The sequence below is a fragment of the Aotus nancymaae genome, unplaced genomic scaffold, assembly GCF_030222135.1.
Source record: "Aotus nancymaae isolate 86718 unplaced genomic scaffold, 86718_ANA_hifiasm-v0.15.2.pri h1tg000014l, whole genome shotgun sequence".
Classification (NCBI taxonomy): domain Eukaryota; kingdom Metazoa; phylum Chordata; class Mammalia; order Primates; family Aotidae; genus Aotus; species Aotus nancymaae.
Window position 1 is genome coordinate 95,496,331 of NW_026988425.1, and position 21,280 is coordinate 95,517,610.

A 21,280-nucleotide genomic window follows, 5' to 3' on the forward strand; every position below is an offset into this window, starting at 1 on the left:
CTAAACTTTCTGCGTCTTTAAAATGTGGATCATAACTGGTTACTTACTCATAGAATGGCTGTTGAGATGCAAATTTGGACATACATGCCAGTATATATTCTTATTGCTGAGCTTAACCAGTTCGGGAGAGATGTACATGAATTGACAGAAGAAAATCTTCATCAAAGAAAATAATTTATTGGAAGAAGAGACAAGATCAACATTTGTGCCAATTAAAAAATAGTTAATCCAATCAGAATCAGAATTTGAACTTTACGCCCCCAACACCTTCACTGGATATTAGGAGTTTTCGTAGACAAGAATTTTTTAATTTCATGGGCTTCTAGTTTTCTGTACTTCTGCTCAGTGCTGAGCCCTTTAAGCAGAGACTCACAAGTGACAAAACATCAACACCGCTTAACTGGGCACGCCGGAGTGTTCCCAGCCCCGCAAGCTGGAGCTCTTTAGCTGGAGTGCGGGGTTTAGACTGGAAAGGGGGTGTTACGACTCCTCCTTCCCACCACCAGTCAACAACCCCGCCCACCCCCGCCAATTCCTTCTGGCCTCTTAGCGCCTTTCGCTCGCCCGCCGGCCCGCCCTTCCTCCGGGTGTCTGAGAGCTGGGCGCAGGAGGCGGGCTCAACGCTGACGGGCTGCGCCTCTGCAGCCAGAGGGAGGAGGCGGGAAGGCGGGCGGAGGAGGAGGCGGGGGAGGAGGCGGAGGAGGAGGCGGGGGAGGAGGAGGAGGAGGAGGCGGGGACTACGCCGGGCGGTAGCTGGCGCCGTGCGCGGTGGGAGAGGAGAGGGTACCCGACTGGCTCGGCTGGCGGCCTCTGCCCGGATCTCGGCGCCGCAGTCCTGCGCCTCTCCCGCGCCTGTCTCCGGCTCCGCGGCCTCGGGCACGGTGGAGGCGGCGGAGCCCTGGGCCATCGGTAGGTTGCACGGGGACGGCGGCTCCGTCTGTAACCTTTTGTGCCGCAGAAAAGGTAGTGGTTATGGGGTGTTTTAGGGAGTGGGTTTACCCCAGTCACCGATCCCTAGTGCCAGCCCCAATCGCGGCGCCGCCCCTTCCTCTCTGCCTCGTGTCTTGGCCGGGCGCACGATGCCCGAGGTGCTGGGGAAACCCGGCCGGACCAGCTTCTGCAATGGGCGGCAGGGCGGCCCCAGCGTTCCACGGCTGCGGTGGACCGGTTCCCAGGCACCCGAAGGGGACTGGGGTCTGGTAAACTGGGTGGGGCCCGCGCGGGGTGCGGGGAGCTTGTGGTTGCCTGGCACAGGGGTGGGGCCGGAGACGCCGTGAGTGTGCAGCGCGTGTGAGTGAGTGTGCGGGGGCGTGCGCCCCCCGTGTGCGCGCGTCGTGCGCTCGCTAGGGAGGTGCGGGTACTCGGCGACCCGGAGCGCCTCTCCCGCGTTGCCGCGGTGCGGAAGTCGGGGCGCGTTGGCGCGCACGCTCGCTCCCTCCCTCGGCCGCCGTGCCCGCACCGCGGGGCAGCGGGCCTAGAGGCCCCATTGAGAAGTAGCTTTCCCCAGCCTGCTGCACCTTTGGCCGCGCGCCCGGCCGCGCGCAGGGTGCGACTGCCCTGGCCAGATAGCACCTCAGGGCGAGCCCCGGCGGCCTGATCTCGCCGCCCCTCCTCGTCCGGGTTGCAACCCGGCTGCGAGGCCGCCCGCGCCCTCCGAGCGTCTGCCGGTGCAGTGGGGGTGGACCGGCCGGCTGTGGCCGCGTGCGCGCGTGTGGATTGGGGCCCGATCCCAGCCAGAAGCGTAAGCGGCAGATGTCGGGCATTACCGCCCTCGCCCCACCTGTCGCGGGTGGACTTTGGGGCAGGTGGGAAACGGAGGAGAGGGGTTTCGAGGCGGGTGGCAGTCAGACCTCGAGCAACGGCCCCATTGTGAAGCTGCCAAACTCTCTCTAGTGGTGGAATCTGCAGCTCTCCGCCAGAAAGGAGATGGGAACGCCAAGGGGATGATGGCCCCGTCCTTTTCCCCTTGCAAGTGTTCCACACCCTTAGGGACTCCCTGCCTCTCCACCCACCTCAGTTTTCAACCGGTTGGATTAGTGATTTGGGTGGAACCAAGATTTCCGCGTGTGTATGTGTGTCTCTGTGTGTCTGGCTGTGGTGCACAGGTAAAGCTGAGAACTTTTTATTTGAGGAGGAAGAATGGAGGCATTTTATAGTGTGCTTGCCGCTTCTAGCTGAAAGAACAATTCTTGCATATTTCTGATGTTACTAGACTCTTCGTTTTCCTTTTTTTTTTTTCAAAGAGCCATCCTAGGGTTGTTAGTGGCTTTATTTTCTCGAATTCTGTAATACAGGATTGACACTAGACAGATAGAAATGACCCTTTCGCAAAGTTTATTTTCCCAGGCATTTCAAAATATAGTATTGGTTATTACTGCAGAAGCTTTTGGCCTCGATTTATGATTACACTATTATGTTTAATGAATGTTTCACAGAATCCTCAGTGTTTTTATTATGTAACTCTGAATGCATTATAAACTTTAAAGTAAAATTAACATGATGAAATATGAGTTAATGAATACAGAGACCTGTTAATTTGGTAAGAATTTATGTATAGAATATGCTTTTGCCAACATTTTAGTTTATTTCATTGCAAATGAGAGTGTTAGTGGTAACTACTTCAGTGTATAAGATATATTTATTGATATTATGTAACAGTCAATGATTTTGCTTACTTTGTATACTGTGTATTTTGGAGAACTATTATAAAATTAACTCAAAAGTATTTAATATGGTGAGAATAATAAAACTTTATGCACAGTATTTAAAATTTATTTGCTGATTTGTAGCTGAGGGTGAGGTGGAAGATCAGCCTTCTTTCCTCCAGAGATAACTTTGATTTTGTCATCAGCCTATGAAAATGAGTATCTGGTTTTAAGCTTTCCCAAAGGTTAGCCACTTCCACTGTATACACCTGTCCCATTTTGATGATGCTTCCTAAGAGGCAAATTCCTTGTAAAGCCTGCATGTTGACCTTTAGTTCCACTTACTATTGGTCATATTTGCAGTGAAACTGGGTATTTTTCTAAAAGTAGAAGGATGACACCATGTGATAAGATATTAGTAACCTAGGTTTAATTTTTACTAGCAGAAATGGAAAGATAATGAATGCTACGCTTTAAGGGGGTGGATTGCTATTAAAATAACTGATAGTAGAAAGAGAAACACATTTTTGTCTTACTGAACGAATATGGGTTATCTTACAAAGTTGGCAAGGTTAATGGTTTGTTTTTAAGGTCAAGGATGGTTTCAGAAAAGACACTCTAGTTAACTCTTCTTAAAAACTATTGATTTAGTTTTTGCAAATTGCAAATGGTAAAGTAAGATTATTTGAAAGGAACCTCTAAGATGAGCATCTAGGTACAGCTAAACATTTTGTTTTCATTGTTGTGTTGTACTTTGACAATTAAGTCATTTTATTTCTGCTTAGTGTTCTGTTAATATTCCTCCAGAGATGTTTTGGTTCATTTTTTATTTGTTTTTAGTGGTCTTTGAGACTAATGTTTACAAAATATTTTCACTATTCTGAAAGGAATTTTTAAAAATTGCTGTTTTTTTCCAAGTGCTTTTTCGTTATTGGTCTCTCTCTCTCTTTTTTTTTTTTTTTTTTAGATGGCGTCTCACTCTCGCCAGGCTGGAGTGCAGTGGCCCGATCTCGGCTCACTGCAACCTCTACCTCCTGGGTTCAAGTGATTTTCCTGCCTCAGCCTCCCGAGTAGCTGGGACTACAGGTGCATGCCACCACGCCGAGCTAATTTTTGTATTTTTTAGTAGAGATGGGGTTTCACCATGTTGGCCAGGATGGTCTTGATCTCTTGACCTCATGATCCACCCGCGTTGGCCTCCCAAAGTGCTGGGATTACAGGAGTGAGCCACCGCGCCCGGCCTGGTCTCTTCTTAAATAGCCACTCTGAAAATGCTACCTGTTTCTTTCTTTTTTTTTTAAGGTTTTGGTGGGCTTCAGGTTAGGGCTATGAAAAAAATGAAAGTAAATGTTTTGGGAGCTAGAATTAGAACTCACAACTTCTACTCTATCAATATCTTTGCTAAAATTTGTCTTTTCATAATATAAACTTTAATGATGAATGAGATGTATTTACCAATAATTGGAAGTGCTATGTGCTGGTCCTCATATCTATAACCTTAGGATTTGTGGTTGATATTGTTAATTTTTTTCTTATTGCTGTTTTGTTAGTGATCTGTGCTGAAGCCTGAGATTTACGACTTTTTTGTGTGTGTACGCATTTTGTTTGGACTTAAACATTTCCAGATGGAGCTTTCTGTGTTTTTGGGAAAGCCACTCCCTTTTCTGGATTCCTAGTGCCATTCAGGTTTACCGTTGTATATATTAGATTCATTTATTTCCATGTCTGTTCTCCCCTCTGGCCCAGTTTTAGGCTTTACTCTCTATGTTCACCAGTGCCTGTACGGTGTGGGGATATATAATAAGACTCAAGAAAAGTTGCTGAATGACTGAATAAGTGAATACCTAAGTGGTTTCACCATGTTGGCCTGTTTGTCTCAATCTCTTGACCTCATGATCCACCCACCTTGGCCTGCCAAAGTGCTGGGGGCGTGAGCCACCTGTAGAAGAACTCAGATCTGAATGGGAATTCACTGTTCAAGCAGAAGGGTGTTTCCCTTTTTAAAGAAGTCATTGCCTTTCTATTGGTATATGTTACTTTTGAGTAGGATAACAATTAAAACAGTCAAACTGAGACACTTTTGAAAGTTAAAGGGGGTTGCTTTAAATAATTATGCCAGGATATTGACTATGAATTGAGATACACAGTCACTCTGTTTTTGAAAGGCATTCTTCTTTATTTACCCGTGATAATAACTACAATGTGAGAAATTCGATACATTTCGTAGTTAATGTTTGCAAACTTTTCTATTTGTAGACGCTTCACTTGCAGTCAAATGTTGGGTGTCTTTTGCTTAGTCACTCATGACTTTCTTATCCAGAAGTCTGTGGGCAGCTCTTGGCCAGTGCTTAGTTTTTCCTATTTTTATTGCTTGTGGGATAATGTCCCACTGCATTCTGTTTTAGCTTCTTATAACTGGAAGCATTTATTATATCACATAGCCTTTGCTCTATTTACTTCAGTCTTTGTTTCTATGCAGTATTTAGTCTATCTTCCAAGAATTTCACATGGATTCCTTTTCCTCTTGCTGACTGTTTTTTAGAGGAAATCTGTTGATCCCTTTCCAAGCCTTCAGTGTTTAGAACATTGGCCAAAATCAATTGCGAGCAGTAGAGAATTATGAAGTATTCTGAAAGTGTGTGTTATTTGAAAGGTACATGTTATGGGGACTTTTATATTACAATATTTTAATTGTTGTAAGTGGGAGACAGGGTGGAACCTTTACTGTCATTTTGTAGTAGATTTCTTTATGGGATATGTCTTAAAGAAAAGGTATATTCTTATACTAGTTAGTTTCTGGTCTTGTTCTTTTTGTTTCTTTTTCTCTCTTATTCACCATATACCTCCTCCTTCTCTTAGCATCTGTGCACAGAGAGCACTTAATTACACACAAAGCAGTAAGCAGAGCCAAAAATAGAAAAACTGAGAATGTAATGGAGCTCCTGCACCTTAGTTTTGCTTGTGTTTTTCCCTTGGACACTGTGTTTATATTCTGTTTTTGGATTGGCACTGAAATAATAGGAATAATCAGTTACTACTCTTTGTTTACTATGAAATTACTGACCATTTCCTAGATTTCCACATCAGCTCCAGTGCAAGAGTTAGATAATGTCTTTGCGGCTCCTCTGCTTTCAAATCGAGACTAAAGTTTTAGTTGATTTCTTTCTTTTGGTGTTGAAAAACTTTGAAAGTGTAAATATTTTTCTGATGCATGTAAAAACTTGGTAAGAATATGTCAGCGAATACACGGGCAAATTATATGAAAGTTTGAATGAGATTTCAGACTATCAAAACTATTCTTTATTTACTATTAAGACATTCAGATATTTCTAGTGTTTCTCCTGCTTGTTTTTCAATTGACATTTCTAAAAGTATAAATGAAATCTGTCTCACTTTGTGATAGATGCAGTCTTGAGAAATAAAGCGGAAATACATAACTGTATTTGATATCCAACTGTATAACCAGAAAGTATTTGTTGTGTCTTATAATTTGTGATTTTAGAAAATATAAGCTCTTAGAAGAAAGAGTCCATGATTCAGAAGGATTTTGTATGAGACTCTCCACGATATGCCATCAAATCCTAGTATTTTTCAAGTTGGAAATAACCTTGCAGCTAGTAGTTAAAACTACCTCCCCCAACCATTTCGCAAATGAGGCAGTAAAGCTTTTAGATAAAGTGCCTCCCCATACACTTAAAATAGAATTTCATTTATAAAAATTAATTAGTATACATTTGGCAGGATCATGATTATTGTGTAAAAGGCTATACATGTGGTCTTATCATTGAACAGAGGCCAGAGTGTAAAGTAAATGAACTTTGGAGTCAGACCAATTGGGGTTCTGACTCCTGCTCTGACTCTCATGTAGTATCACTTGAAAGAGTACTTTAAAATAGGATACTATTAAAGAGTGCTTTAAAAATGGAACAATAATATTTTCCTCATAGAGTAGTTAAGATTAAATGATATAAATTGTATATAGCTTTTGACATACAGAAGATGCTAAAGAAATGTTTTAAAAATTCTCTTTCCCATTAAAAATTCATTAAATAAGAAATGAAGATGAACGTTGTAACTTTAGCATTGGGGAAATTATTTGGGTTAATTATATTAAATAAACATTTTGTCTATAGGTAACAATATTTGTTACATTAGTTTACTGTGTACTAAAACCAGAGGCTTCATTGATGGGGTAGAATCAAGGCTTAATTATCTACATTTTTTTATTTTTTGGTTACCCAATTTGAAAATAGTTGGTGGCAAAAGAAATGAAAGGAAGTGTTTCTGTTATCCACATCTAAAGAAGTACCAAAGGCTGATAAACATGCCCGTTTCTCGGAATGTCAGTTTTTGGTGCATTAGTTCCTTCCAGTTTCTCAAGCTAAAGAAATACATATTAAATTCAGTAATTGTCTATTTCTTTTCGATAAAACTCTTCTGCGCTGGCAAGGAAACTAATAAAGTTACAAACCCCTTGCCATTTTTCTTGGCAGTTTGTCCTTTGTTTGAGAAGGTATTGTACTGTCGCCACTTTTCAGGCTCTGTGCACCTATGCAGGTAAAATGAATCTTCTCGCCTCATTTGACACCCCTCCAACCACTTCTATTGTTTAACACAACAGAAAACCAACAACCAGAGAAATTTTTACAGATGGAAAAGGACTTTGGCGGGTTTCCTTGGTCTCAGTCAATTAATCCTATTAACTGGGGAGGTAGGAGATAAAGATAGATTCTCTTACACATTAACTTCCTAGGTAAGAGAGGGAAGGCACGGAGAAGATGCTAGAAACCTTCAGTAAGGTGGTAACCATAAAAAAGTGCTTTTTCAGTCATTCTCTTTTTTGTTGTTTTCATCCAAGAGCCTTCTTATCATTTACCTCATATTAGTCTTATGTAAGATTTACATTGTCGCTGCTTTATGGCTAAAATGAGTAGATATCAAAAATTAATTGCATAATAATGGCACATATGTTGTAAAGAGCTTTGCAGCATGTAAGGCATTCACCTACCTCATTTCATTTGGTCCATCTCACAACTGTATTAGGGAGGAGGAGGGGATATTATGGTCCTTATTTTAGAGATTGGTATTTATGCAGGATCAAGAGGCAGAGTTCTTAGCAAGGCTGGAGCTAGGAACTATGGCCTGTACTTTTAATCCTAGCATAAGCATTATTTTTTTTTCTCCATAGAGTACTGTAAATCAGTTGAACACGTGAATAGGACTAGGATGGTAAAACTAATACTTATTACCTTAATTTTACTTGTCTCATTATTTAGCCCATTTAGCTACTCTTAGTCTCTAGGTAGAATTTAAGCAACAGAGTACATAGGAATACACATGATGAAATGTTTGAGGATGCATTTAGTAGAATAAACTCAACATTAATTGGGTTAATTAATTATTGGATCCTATATAACCTATACTTGGTGTTACTACCTCCTGCTAGTTTCATTCTCTTTTGCAGTTAAAATTGATATCATGTTGTAAGTTGTGTTACTTGTTAAATTAAAGGTTTATTTTTGTATTTCATGTTTAGTACCTGGAGTAGAACAGAAAAATTATTATGTCTGTGTTCCCTTGGGACTCATTGGAAATTGTGCAGTGACATCTTCTGGGATTTAGTCTGGTAAGTTGTATTTTGCTTTTTCTGTTTGTTAACAGTTGTATGAACATAATACCATAATGTGTTTTAAAGACTACATAAATAAACAAGTGAATGTGAAATGTCAGTTAATCAAGTGAATGTGAAATGTTAGTGTATTATTGCAAATATGTATACTATAATTACAAATTTTTAATGATGAGAAATGAAATTATTGTTGCAATATGCAAACATTTTACTTGAAATGCTTGACTGTTTTCCTTCTTTTAAATTCCCATGAGATAAAGATCTTATGAAATCATATTTCAAAGTAAAGTAGTTAGAGGTAGTTGCTCCAATTTGGGGCAAATTTTAGTAAAAACATTAATCTCCAAACATTGCTGAAATAATTTGCAAAAAATTCTGATTGTATATGATCATACATAAAGAATGAGCTAACAGGTGTCTAACAGGAGCATTATTTTCACTTAGTCAGATAGCAGTTCACTGCAAATGTGACATTCTTTTTGTCATACCCTGAATTTAAACTGTTAAAAATATGCAATACTGTTTTCTTCCTTTAGTTGTCTTTTTTCAGTGTGTCATCTGTGTATCTTTGCTGACATAGTTGTCCATGTGGCTCGAAGTCTTTGAAGGGAAAAAAAAACTTCATAATGAGCTATGGTAGCTCTTTAGCATTCTCAAGACTATATTAGTGTGACTTCATGTTTTGGTGCGTCATTCTAGTCGGCCATTATCTTTGTACATCCTTGCTTTAAATTATGTAGAGAGGTCATAATCCTTGGAAACAGCAGAGTTTTCCTTTAAGTGATTTCTAAATTTCCAGTCAGCAGCAGAATGATTCAAAGGAATGTTAGGGGAAAACAAACGCTTTAATCTCATTAAGTAGATAAAACCTATTAAATTTATGAAAATGCATTTTAGGACATTTGAAACATGGAAACATTACTAAAATTTTCAGTTTTGTGGAAAAGAGCAAGTAGTTTGAAAACCATAGTATGAAGTACTTTGAGAGGATATTGAATAAAAAATAATGTGGCCTGGTCCCTGACTCAGCTGATAAAAATAAAGCATAAAACTAGGAGCAGTGGGTAGAAGCTGCAGGAATATATGTGTGTATATCTATGTCTATCCATCTTTCTCTGTATATGCCTGTATTTGTACAGTTGTTCCTTGGCATCCATGGGGAATTGGTCCCAGGACTTCCCCCAGATACCAAAATCTGAAGACATGTAAGTCCCTGATACAAAATGGCGTAGTATTTGCCTATAACTTATGCATATCCTCTTGTATACTTTAAATAATCTCTAGATTGCTTATAATACTTATTACAATGTACATGTTACATAAACAGTGGCTGTACTGTATTGTTTAGGGAATAATGACAAGCAAAAAGTGTATGCATATTCAGTATAGATATAATTTTTTGGTTTTTCAAATATTTTCTCTCTGTGGTTGGTTTAATCCATGGATGCAGAACTCATGGACACAGAGGGCTGACTGTATATACGCATGTACATACAGATCTATATATGAATAAATCAACATTCTAGCAGAGCTGCACAAGGTAAGATGAGTCAACTTGGGAGATAGTGAGTTAATTGTCACTGAAGGTGTTCAAACATACACTGGGCAACTATTAAGATTCCTTTTGATTCTGAAATTATATGGTACAAAAAAATTTAAAATTTGGAGGACCATCTGAAACTTGGAAATATGTGACAAAGAGTTCATTTATTTTTAATGTCATATTTATTGAAGTATAACTTACATAGTAAAATTCATCCTTTTCAAGTGTACAGTCTGATGCATTTTGACCAATGTATCCAGTTATGTAGTGACCACTACAGTCAACAAGTAGAATATTTTCATCACCGCACAAAATTCCCTTTTGCCCCTTTGCAGTTATCCCCTCTCCCCACCCTAGCCCTTGGCAATCACTGATTGATTTCAGGCTGATAGTTTTGCCTTTTCCAGAATGCCACGTATGTGGAATCATGTAGTATACAGGTGCAACATGTGCCTCTTTCACTTAGTGTTTTCTTAGTTTGTTCCACTTCATTGCTGAGTGGTATCCATTGTAGAGATGGGCCGCAGTTTGTTTATCTCTTTCCCTGTTGGTGGATATTTGGATTGTTTCCAGTTTCGGTGACTGTGTATGAAGCTGTCATAAATATTCACATTCAGGTGTTTGTGTGGACATGTATTTTCATTTTTCTTGGGTTACATATCTATGAGTATGGTGACTGGGTTGTTTAATGGGCATTTGTTCAATTTTATAAGTAAATGCCAAATTATTCTCCAAAGTACCTGACAAAGGCTTCTAAGTAGTTAAAATAACTATATCAAAATGTATGTAGATGAAGGAGCCCGATTCTCATTCAGCACAGATTTATTTTTATTTTACATGCAGTTTTAACACGTTTGGTTAGCAGATATTTTCAGCCCACAGCAGATTAGGAACAGTAAATTAGAAGGCCTACGGGTAGGTTGTTAGCAATTATAAGCAGCCAAAAATTATGTTCACCAATATGACTATACAGTAATTACTGATTAAAAACAAAGCAGGAACTTACAAGAGTGAAACTCTTCTATCTGATAAGTTCTATCTGACAAGTTCCCAAACCTATATGCATATTAGAATCACCTGGGAATCTTTTAGAAATTGCAGAACCCAGGCTACATCCCAGATCAGTTAAATCACAAATCTTGGGTGGAACACAGACATCAGTATTCTTTGAATCTCCTTGCATGATTCTGTTGTGTAGACAAGTTTGGGAACCACAGGCTAGAAGCACAGCATGGACTTGGAGCCAGGATGCCTGGGTTGTAATTATGGGCATTAACTACCTATATAGCTCTGGGCAGGCCCCTGTCTTCATGGTTTCAGTGTCTTCTCTATATTTGGAGGTAGAGGTTCCAGGTAGGTTATTTCCAAGATGATTCTGGCATTAAAACTATATGACCCTAGCCAGGGGTGGTGGCTCGTGCCTGTAATCATAGCTGCTTGGGACGCTAAGGAGGGAGGATTGCTTGAGACCAGCCTGGGCAACACAGTGACACCTCGTCTCTAAAAGTATGAAAGAAATAATTAATCCGTTGTGGTGATGCACACTTGTGTCCCAGCTACTTGGGAGGCTGAGGTGGGAGGATCGCTTGAGCCCAGGAGTTTGAGGTTGCAATGAGCTATCATTGCCCCACTGCACTCCAGCAAGGGTGGCAGAGCAAGACCCTGTGTCTAAACAAACAAACAAACAAACACAAACAGAAAAATAGGCGACTCTAGATATCATAGATATCACCAGACAGGTATTAGCCATGCTTAGAAGTTCCTGTTTCCCAAATAATGGCTCTATTCCAATGGTTTGATTCAGGTACCTCTTAAAAAGGATTTTCTTAACATGATGACATTTTTGTTCTGTATATTTAAGATAGTTATGTTGATATCTGTTTTCTCTTATATGGTATTGCTGTATGTTGCTAAAAAAAAAATGGAAGCATATGGAGCAGTGTTTTGATTACTGGGAATGAATTTTTTTTGTAATCTTTATTTTAAAAAATTCTCAGAATGCAATTTCAAAAAGAATTCTTTGTATAGCAGTTTTGAAACTTACCAGCTATTTTCAGAGCTGGTCTAAGGAGCATCTAGATCATATTTTCAAAATGTTGCTCTTTGTGCCAAATAGATAGGAAGCTTAGTCTCTTGAAGAGTGTTCAAAGCTGTGCAGACTTCTCTTTTGACTGTTCTTGCTGGTGCCTGGGGTTCCGCTGACGTATATTATGGTTTGGACCTGTTTGCTTTGGTCTCAGCCAGAATACTGGTGTTGGGGTGTTGAATGCGGTGCCTAATGCTTTTGAAATGTACACTTTATATATTTTTCTAATATATATAAATAAAATGTTATCTTCCCTTTTTTGAAGGAAAATTTACATTTAGTTTATAAATTTCTTTAAAGAGGTGTTTTATGTGAAAATAGTATCAGGAGATTGGAGGTCAAAGAATGGCTGTCATGTCCCTTTCATTTATCTTTCCCTTTTTGGAAAAATTGAACACATCAACAAAGAGAAAGCACATCATCTTCCTTTCTTCTTTTGATAATTTCTGTTCCTAAGCAATGGAAGGAGAAGCAGGCACTCTTTGAGTGACTGTATAGGTTGTACTCTTTAAAAGTGTTTACATTAATTTTTAGTTATATAAAGTAATATATTATCCATGTGAAAAACAGAAACATTATTAATAAGGTTTTGTGAAGGTTGTTATAAAAATCTGAAAAGAACATGTTCTTTGACTCAGCATTTTTACTTCTGGAATTTCTTGCAGAAATACTCATGTGTGTCTGTGTGTACACTTGCATGTTTTCATTGTAGAAAGAAGTAATCACTCACTCTCACATTTATAAATACTCAGGAAAAGGAAGGATATATCAAAATATTAATAGAGGTTTCCTCAAGATATGTCCGGCATTGATAGGGGATGAAGAATGATTTTGCCATTTATAGTATATCATTATGAATTATTTGGACTGGATAGCTTTCAGTTTCCATGTATTGCTTTTATCCGTTTTCAGAAACAACAAGGAAAAACAGTCATTTGAGCAGGTTAGTGGGGTAAGAAAAAGGTAGAAAGTATGTAGAAGGGAAAGGTGGTTATAAAAAAATGTTCATGGACTCTTAAGACCTCTTTGAGATATCTCTGTATGGTTAAAGAAATTAGCAAGCAGGATGGTGCCCAGGTTTAGAGCCTAGTGAAACAATTTTTGTTTCTTAGAGTGTGTTACTGGCTCAGACACCCTGTAGCATAGGAGCTGACTATGGGCAATATCTGGATGTATCTTTGTGTTAAGTCACATTCTCAGCTTTTTGGAACCTTTGCTTTTCTTTCTCTCGATGAGAATTACATTGTACCTTACCTTTACATGAAAAATATGTTTGATAAACTAATTCATTCTGTAATAGAGAAGAATAAAGGTGTTTAAAGAGAAGACAGCAAAAAGCATTATTTAGCTTGGTGGAATGAATCTAAAAATAGAATTTCATGCCTTTGACATCTCAACATCTCAGCTAAAGGTTCAGGGAGTTGAATATTTTTAACGGGCATGCTACTGATATATAAATGAACCCTAAATATAGGAAAGCTAATGAATCAATTTTTTGACTTTCTTAGATGAAATTCAGTTATTAGGATACAGTATTTTCAAAAAGAATTCTTTCTATAGCATTTGTCAGACTTACCACCTGTTTTCAAAGCTAGTCTAAGGAGCCAAGGGCATTTAGGTTATATTTTCAAAGTGTTGGTATTAATGCTCCAAATTTAGGTTTGGCCTCTCAGAGAGTATTCAAAGCTATGCAGATTCTATATGGGTCAGAGGCTTTTGAACATGGTTATCCTGGTGCACCAGGTTCTCCTACACAGGCGTTGTAATTTGGACCTATTTGCTTTATTTTTAGCCAAAATTTACAATTGCATTCCATAACCAATGCTTTGTGTGCATTTTTTAAGAATTAGTGTTATCTTTTTCTGGTATCATCTCGTTGGATCCACATGTAGCATCTACATCTATGAACATTGCCAAATCTTTCATGTTTTATAAATACATTGGTGCCATTGTTACTGATTGGATTGTGAGGGAATTTGATATTGAAGACCTTAGGTGTCATTTGGAAAATTGTATTTGTTCCAGGTACTTTTTAAGAAACTCAATTTCAAAAGCATTGTTTAATTACCAGTTGACTTTTCTATTCTTGTTTCATTTTTTGTTTTATTTTTCTTCTATCCGCAGATATTTTGCTGCTTCTGTAATTATAACATTAATACTTTTTCTGTATTCTGTTTACAGTGTATTTTTGCTTTAAACTATATATGAAAGACATTAATGGAAGCAAGAAAGGTATCTTTGGTCCCTGAGTTTTAGAGCTCTGGAATGTAGCAGTTGGCATTAGACCTGATTTCTTGATTCACAGATTATTCTTATTGATGCAGTGGGAAGTGTGGCACTCGTTGCATTGTACCTCTAGTAGTATTTATGAGAGTGCTTTGTAATTTTTATCTTGGCAGCAAGCTTTTTGGATACAAAGTTTATTTGACAATATGAAACAAAATGCTGAGTCATGAATAGGTGTATTAAAAATGACAAGCCTCTAAGCGTTTATTTTTTTCCATGGGAAAACCTGAAGAATATACTGCTAAACACAGGCCATCTCCAGTTATCGTCACCATAGCTGAGTTTCCTGATGAATGTCTTTCTATAAGAAATTTTGCTGTGGAAAATGTTGGACATCTATATATCAAGATAGGTTGACGTTGAGACTGTTCAGTTTTTACTGTCTTCAGTGTCATCTTTGTTTTTGTTTTTTGTTTTTAGAATTCTGGAATTAACAGATAACTAGACTTCTTCTTCCTCTGCAGATGAGGAAGTGTCTAAAGAGCTTCTGTGCATTGTAAGGATAACCTGAGCAAGTTGATTCTGTAACTGTTCTCAGGATCTTGCTTCAATATTTAAATCTAGTCAGGAAATTCTCAGGAATGTAGTAGTGTAAGTGTTGTTTTCTGAAGAATGGGAGGTATGCTACTTATTCAGCATTCAGCCCAACTACTAATGAAATATTTGACAATGACAGCTGTCTTTTCTGAAACCCAGCCTCTACCTGGCTTTCCTGGTGCCACATAGTAGATATTTTTTAGAAGGGCAATATATAAGTAAAAAGAATCCTTTAGAAAAACAAAAGCCGTTTGTGAGAGTCTTGTTTCCAGCATTCATGTTCCTATGTGAGCATCAAGACCTGAAGTTGTTGTTGTATGTATGGCAGTATATTGTAGAGACCAGTGAACCAGCCAATGAGCTGTTAGTTTTGAGAATACACTATTTGTAGTTTGGAGCAAAAGTACTGTTGTTTGATAACCATAAAGTACAAACAGTTTTTCAGCTCTGAGAATTGCTCATCAAAGTTCAGCAGATAGCAGCTACATATGTTATGTTTAAAGTCAGCCTTTTCATGTTCCGGTGGCTTGAGACCGTCCCGCAGGAGTTTTCCCTAGAATACTGACCTGTTTTGCATTGGCTTTAGTTGCTCCCTTGAGTTTTTATGTTGGAGAATGTTAGAAGTGCTCACTCCTTCAACTTTCTGATTAGATTGTTTTTTCTGTAGTGAATGTTTTGTCTACCTCAGTAAAATACGGTAGATTTCATACACTAGACTGCCTGGTTGAAATTTCCAGAGCTCTTAAACCACATCTGTATCTTCTGCTTAACAACCTAGGTTAAATCATTGTCTACCAGGTTGATGTGTGAAAATCCTGGTTGGATAGTTCTCTTCCCAAGCCAGTTGACTTTTTTTTTTCAATAGTGTTATTGGCGGTTGGAAACTTAACTGATGAGTTACTCTTCTAACAATAGTGTCTATTTCATATCAAATCCGATTTTGACCTTTACACTTGTCTTCACATTTCTAATTTTCCAGGTACTTCCAGGTATTTTCTAGCTAATATATCATTTCTGCCTATTTTTCTAAACTGTTGTGTCCTTCTATGCTTTATCTTCAATCCCTAAGGATTCTCAGAATTTCTGATGATTTACCTTGATGCAGCAGGATTGACTTAGTATGGGGACAAGCTTTTGATAATCTGTTGATCACAAAAGCCTGTATCCATTCCTTTTTACTGCAACTTCGCACACTGTTAACTTGCTTAGCAAATTTTTTCCTGTGTAGACAAAAATGAATTTTAGCCTCGCTTTCATATGAATTATTACTCAATTTGGAATGTGTGGGGTCTGAAGTTATAGATTTAAAGAAGTTTATAATATACCAAATGAGAATGCAGTAAGCTACATGGTGGAACTCCATGGGTTGTCATGGAGTGCCAGATTTGAAAGAGACCTCGACCAGAGTCTCAGAGCGGATGAGGACTGCTTGAGCGTCACTGCCTTGGCGACTCTCCCTGGGTTTGGCGCCCCATCTGTGTGTGTGTGTGTGTGTGTGTGTGTGTGTGTGTGTGTGTGTATGTATGCCCTTTCCTCCATGGCCCTAGTTAGTTTTTTGCCTCACTAATCCTCCTCTCCTTTTCAGGATGAAGTATCAGAGAAACAGCTGCTACCTGTAGCTGCCAGTCAGGTTACATAGGTTGGAGGCCTTGGATATGGTCTCTTGTGTTCTTTCTGGGTTACAAATTAGTCAGAAAGGAGGGATAACTTTGTCATTGGACTCTGAGTAAATATTTGTTTAGCATAAAAATTTCTTGAAGCTTCATATGTCTCTCTAAAGTTTAGCTAAGAAGTCTTGTATGCATATCAGAGTAGCTGGTAGTCACCTGTTATTCCAGTTCTATCAAGAGAGAAATATATTACTCAAACATAATTTATTTTATATAAATAATATAAACTATAATATAATTTATTTTTATATTAAAAATATAATAAACCTGATTACATCTAAAAGGGTTCAGGGACTAGAGTATTTTGGTTAAATAAAAATGGGAAACAGTCGAAGGTTTAGAATAAATAGTAATACTATATTGATCCTTTGGCATTTGCTTTATTTCAAAAATTGTAATAAATGTTTGTTTTTAGTGGGGATCATAGGGAGGACAGGATGGAATCTGGTAACTTCCACAATCTTCTAATGAAGGAAATTAGAACATACATGTAGAGGAATAATGTGCTGTTTTTTTTTTTTTAACGCTTTCTAATTGCTTGGATTTTAAATGCATACCCAAACTTCAAGAAATACTTTAATAGGAAGTGGTTATTTGTCTTGTAAAAAGATTCGTAAGAGTTATTTAATACATTTTTAAGTAAATTTTTCATCTTAAAATCAGTTGACATCATTTTGATTACCAATCTGAGATACTTAAAACCATGTTACCTACTTCCAATTGAAAAACAAGTACAAATACAATTTTTCAGAAATGACATTGTCACTATTTCCCTTAGTATTTGATTTTCCAAATTGGGATCTATCTGCAGCTTTGTGGGAACCTAGCCACCACTTGTACTACTTCTTGTCAGTGGGGCTTTCCAAACTATGTAATGTGGTAATCATAAGGAACAATGTTAATATTCATTGTGATTCTGCCATTTATGAAACTATTCAAAAGTGTGATGTCTTGGGTATTGAAAAACAAAATGTCAAGTCCCTGGTATACTTTGTGATTAAATAGTCAAGTAAAATGACATCTGATGTTTTATATATTTTCAGTATTAAAAATTACATGGTATATTGGATTTAGGATTAACTTTTAAACTACAAAATGATATTCTTTAATTCATTGGGAATATGGAAGGAAGAACATTTACAAGGTTTGGGGAAACCTTCCCCTAAGACTCCTTATGCTCCAAGAATAGTTTTTTAGGTCAAAATTGGATTCCTTGAAGAAATCGATCAGCTCAATCAACTTTATTATATGTTTCTTAAAGACAATTGAAAAGAATTGCAGGTATCAAGAGCTGCTTTAAATTAAATAATGGAAAAATTTAACTTTCAAGCCAGAAATATTTTGTGTGTTCTTATGAAACTGTGTATGATTGCTTTCATTTGCTTAATGCTGAGATCTGTATTTGACTCGCTTAATATTGCATTAAGGAATAAACTTTATATGATTGAGTAGAGTGCTGAATTTAGGGAAGTATTTTTGTTGTTGCTTTCTGTTTGCTTCTCCATCTGAACTTTTTTCTAGTACATCAGACTTTAATTTAACTTGCCTTTCAGTTCTTGAAGCTGGATAGGTAGTTATCATTTCATGCCTGCTCTGAAATGTTTAGTAGACACAGATAACATGTCAGTGGTACGTTGACTGTCTTTCAGGAAAGTGTTACTTCATGCTCCCTGAGCCTTCTAAAAGGACCTGGTCTGGCCCAAGTTTCTGTGCATTATATTCCTCTGGTCTGGCCCAAGTTTTTGTGCATTATATTCTTCTAATCTAAGTCTGTTTACTTTTAGGATTGTGCAGACTGGTGCTTAAAATGGAAGTCGATATTAATGGAGAGTCTAGAAGTACCCTGACCACCCTGCCCTTCCCTGGGGTTGAGGCCAACTCCCCAGGAAAGGCAGAGGCAGAGAAGCCCCGCTGCTCCAGCACACCCTGCTCCCCGATGCGGAGGACTGTGTCAGGCTACCAGATCCTGCACATGGACTCTAACTATTTGGTTGGCTTCACAACTGGCGAGGAACTCCTGAAGTTAGCTCAGAAGTGCACAGGAGGTGAAGAGAGCAAGGCAGAAGCCATGCCATCCTTACGCTCCAAACAGCTAGATGCAGGACTTGCCCGTTCCTCTCGTTTGTATAAAACCAGAAGTAGGTACTACCAGCCATATGAGATTCCAGCTGTCAATGGCAGGAGGCGAAGGAGGATGCCCAGCTCAGGAGACAAGTGCACTAAATCTTTACCTTATGAACCTTATAAGGCCCTCCATGGGCCTCTGCCTCTTTGTCTTCTTAAAGGTAAGAGGGCTCACTCCAAATCTCTGGACTACCTCAATCTAGATAAAATGAACATCAAGGAGCCAGCTGACACAGAAGTGCTACAGTACCAGCTTCAACACCTAACCCTCCGAGGGGACCGTGTGTTTGCTAGGAATAATACATGAATGACTTGCAGAGAGTTTAAACCAGTTTAGGTCAGCCTACGCTTGGCTAGAAAAAACCCACTGCTGTACTCTGTACATGACTCTTCACACTATAGATGGTTATATCAGCTAAGTGTTCCTGGAACCTAAAAATTGTTTGGATCAAATTTTGAATACAGGAATGAAATCACAGGTACTTGGGGGGGGATATCATTCTAGAGCACGCAACTGCAAAGAAAACAGAATGTTGACTGTTAGTTTGTATAGCTTTTAGCTAGGAAAAAAAGGCTCTGGTACAGTAATTTCATCTTTATGATTCTGACACTCAAATTGGGAATGTTATCTGCTTGGTTGTTGCTGACTTGGTATGATTCATTAGAAATTTATATATTAAGTACTCAAGTACTTCTTGAATCTCTGTATTTTACTATAAAATGTATGTAATGATTTGTTTTATGAAATTTAGAACTTGAACATTACTGAATTGGACCACTTTTATTTTTAAATATTGAGTTTAAATATTTTATAACTGGTTTTGCACTGAAAAAAATTAACATTTCAGATTGACAAGAGAATAATCTTTCTTCACTTGCCTCAATAATATTATTGAGCAATGAATTTTTTATTTCCGCATGGAAAGTTATTGATCTCTATGGCTGTAAAATATTTCTTTATAGCGTTATTAAAGTGTGTCTTAATAAAATTAAATTTGGGATACAAAGTATTTATTTTACAATGGGTGGGGGGAAGCTTTTCCAGAAAGTTTCCAATATGACGTTTTCATAAGTTGAAAAAACTCTCCTTAGTGCTTATTTTCTACCTTAAATTCACCTGGAACTTTAAAATGGAAAGGATTCTTTTAATTGCGGATTATAGGCATAATACTGTTTGCATCTGAATTTTCTGTAAGTGAATAAAACTTTAATAGAGGAACTCATTTTTACTATCGAATGATTAAACTAAGTATGAAGTGATACCATTCAGCATGGCATCAGGTAATTCCAGTTTTAGTTCTGTGCAACACAAGCACTCATTGAAATTCCAGTTTCTAGGATTAGTGTAGGAGCCTAACATGCTTCTACAGTTTTAATGGGTTAATCCTGGATTACTTAACAATTTATGTCAATTGCACTGGTTTAATTTGTTGCTAAAGAAATAATGCCCTGGCTTTAGTAACAAATACAGCTCAACTATTCTTGAATATATTTTGAAAAAAAATGTGTATGTAACTTACCTTTTGTAAACGTTTCTATTTCTTTTTTCCCCCTTTTTTGACTCTTAAAGGTGCAATTTATTATTGAATTGGCATTTCTGGCAGCATAGAACTGCTTACTTTTTATTTTGGGGGCTGTGAGTTTCTTAGGTGTTAGCAATCTTGCTTATAAAATAAGAACACCTCTTAATTAATAAGTGAGTCATTCCTGGTGCAATTGTGATTTTTCTTTAGCCAGAATGAATGGCAAACTCTATTTAGAGCAAAGTAAGTATTAGAAAACCCTAGGAACTCTTAATCAATGTTTATTACACTTTCAGTAAGGCAAACTATGTGAAAGAGCCTTGGGGAAGTTGGCCTATATCTTACTGGGTTGATCAGATTTCTCGTTGGCCTGGAAATTTTTGGCTGTTGTATATTTTAACGTAAATTGCACCTTTGTAACATATTGTATTGACGAATGATCACTAAGATTAGCTATGTCTATACATATAGTCATTAGTTTGACAAGAAATAGAATCCTGTCAGATGCCAAAGAGTGGGATTTTTACGTTTAATGATTAAACACCATTATTTATTGACAATTTACCCTGTGGAACTGTATTATTTCTAACTATGAAATAAAGGGGTGATGTAAACACACATTGTTGTGTGGTGCTTTAAAGCAGGTTCACCATCAACAGGCTACTTACTGTTCAAGAATTCCACTGAAGCACTTATTTTAAGGCCCTGTTTTTGTTAAACAAAACAGTGACAACAACAGTAACAAAACCATTTACTTTTGATGCTCATTGGCATTTTAAGATAAAAGATGTATTCATGGCAATGATATGTATTCAATCTATTAGGAAACACAACTGTTTGCCTGTGAGATCTGTTCTGCCCATGTGCCTAAGTTTCTTAATAATAGCTAAATAAAAATTTGTAGCTTTTTTGTTTTGTTTTGTTTTTTACTGAAAGATAGGTGAAGCTCTGTGGCAAAAATAAAGGGGTTAATAGTATGAGATATGTCATACTTATACTTTTCTGATTAGTAAACATATATAATTTTAAATTTGGTTTCCCAGAAAGAAAGTTTCAACTCTAGGTCAGTAATTTTCACAGTGTGTTTGCAGAACCCCTTTATTAGTTCAGTCTTACTTTCTCTGTACCCCATGGAATTGTGTCCTATGGTAGGTAGGAACCAATTGTTAAAAGAAGGATAGGCTAGATCTCTTTTCGTTGAAAACAATCCCTTTGGACATGGTTTCTATTTTTTAAC

General features: G+C 37.9%; 1 protein-coding gene across 8 annotated transcripts; it reads left to right on the forward strand.

Moving 5' to 3' along the window:
- The first annotated feature begins 775 nt into the window (after nt 1-775).
- MACIR (macrophage immunometabolism regulator) lies at nt 776-20,951 on the forward strand. 8 transcript variants are annotated; one of them, XM_012459633.2, is made up of 3 exons: nt 776-909; nt 8,182-8,271; nt 18,181-20,951. In XM_012459633.2, exon 3 carries the CDS (start codon nt 18,204-18,206, stop codon nt 18,825-18,827), a length of 624 nt encoding a protein of 207 aa, XP_012315056.1. In that variant the 5' UTR covers nt 776-909; nt 8,182-8,271; nt 18,181-18,203; the 3' UTR covers nt 18,828-20,951. The 8 variants fall into 8 exon arrangements, with proteins under 8 accessions (XP_012315056.1, XP_012315061.1, XP_064232274.1 ...); XM_012459638.2 differs by lacking the exon at nt 776-909 and adding an exon at nt 1,043-1,199; XM_064376204.1 differs by lacking the exon at nt 776-909 and adding an exon at nt 1,177-1,194.
- The last annotated feature ends 329 nt before the right edge of the window (nt 20,952-21,280 follow it).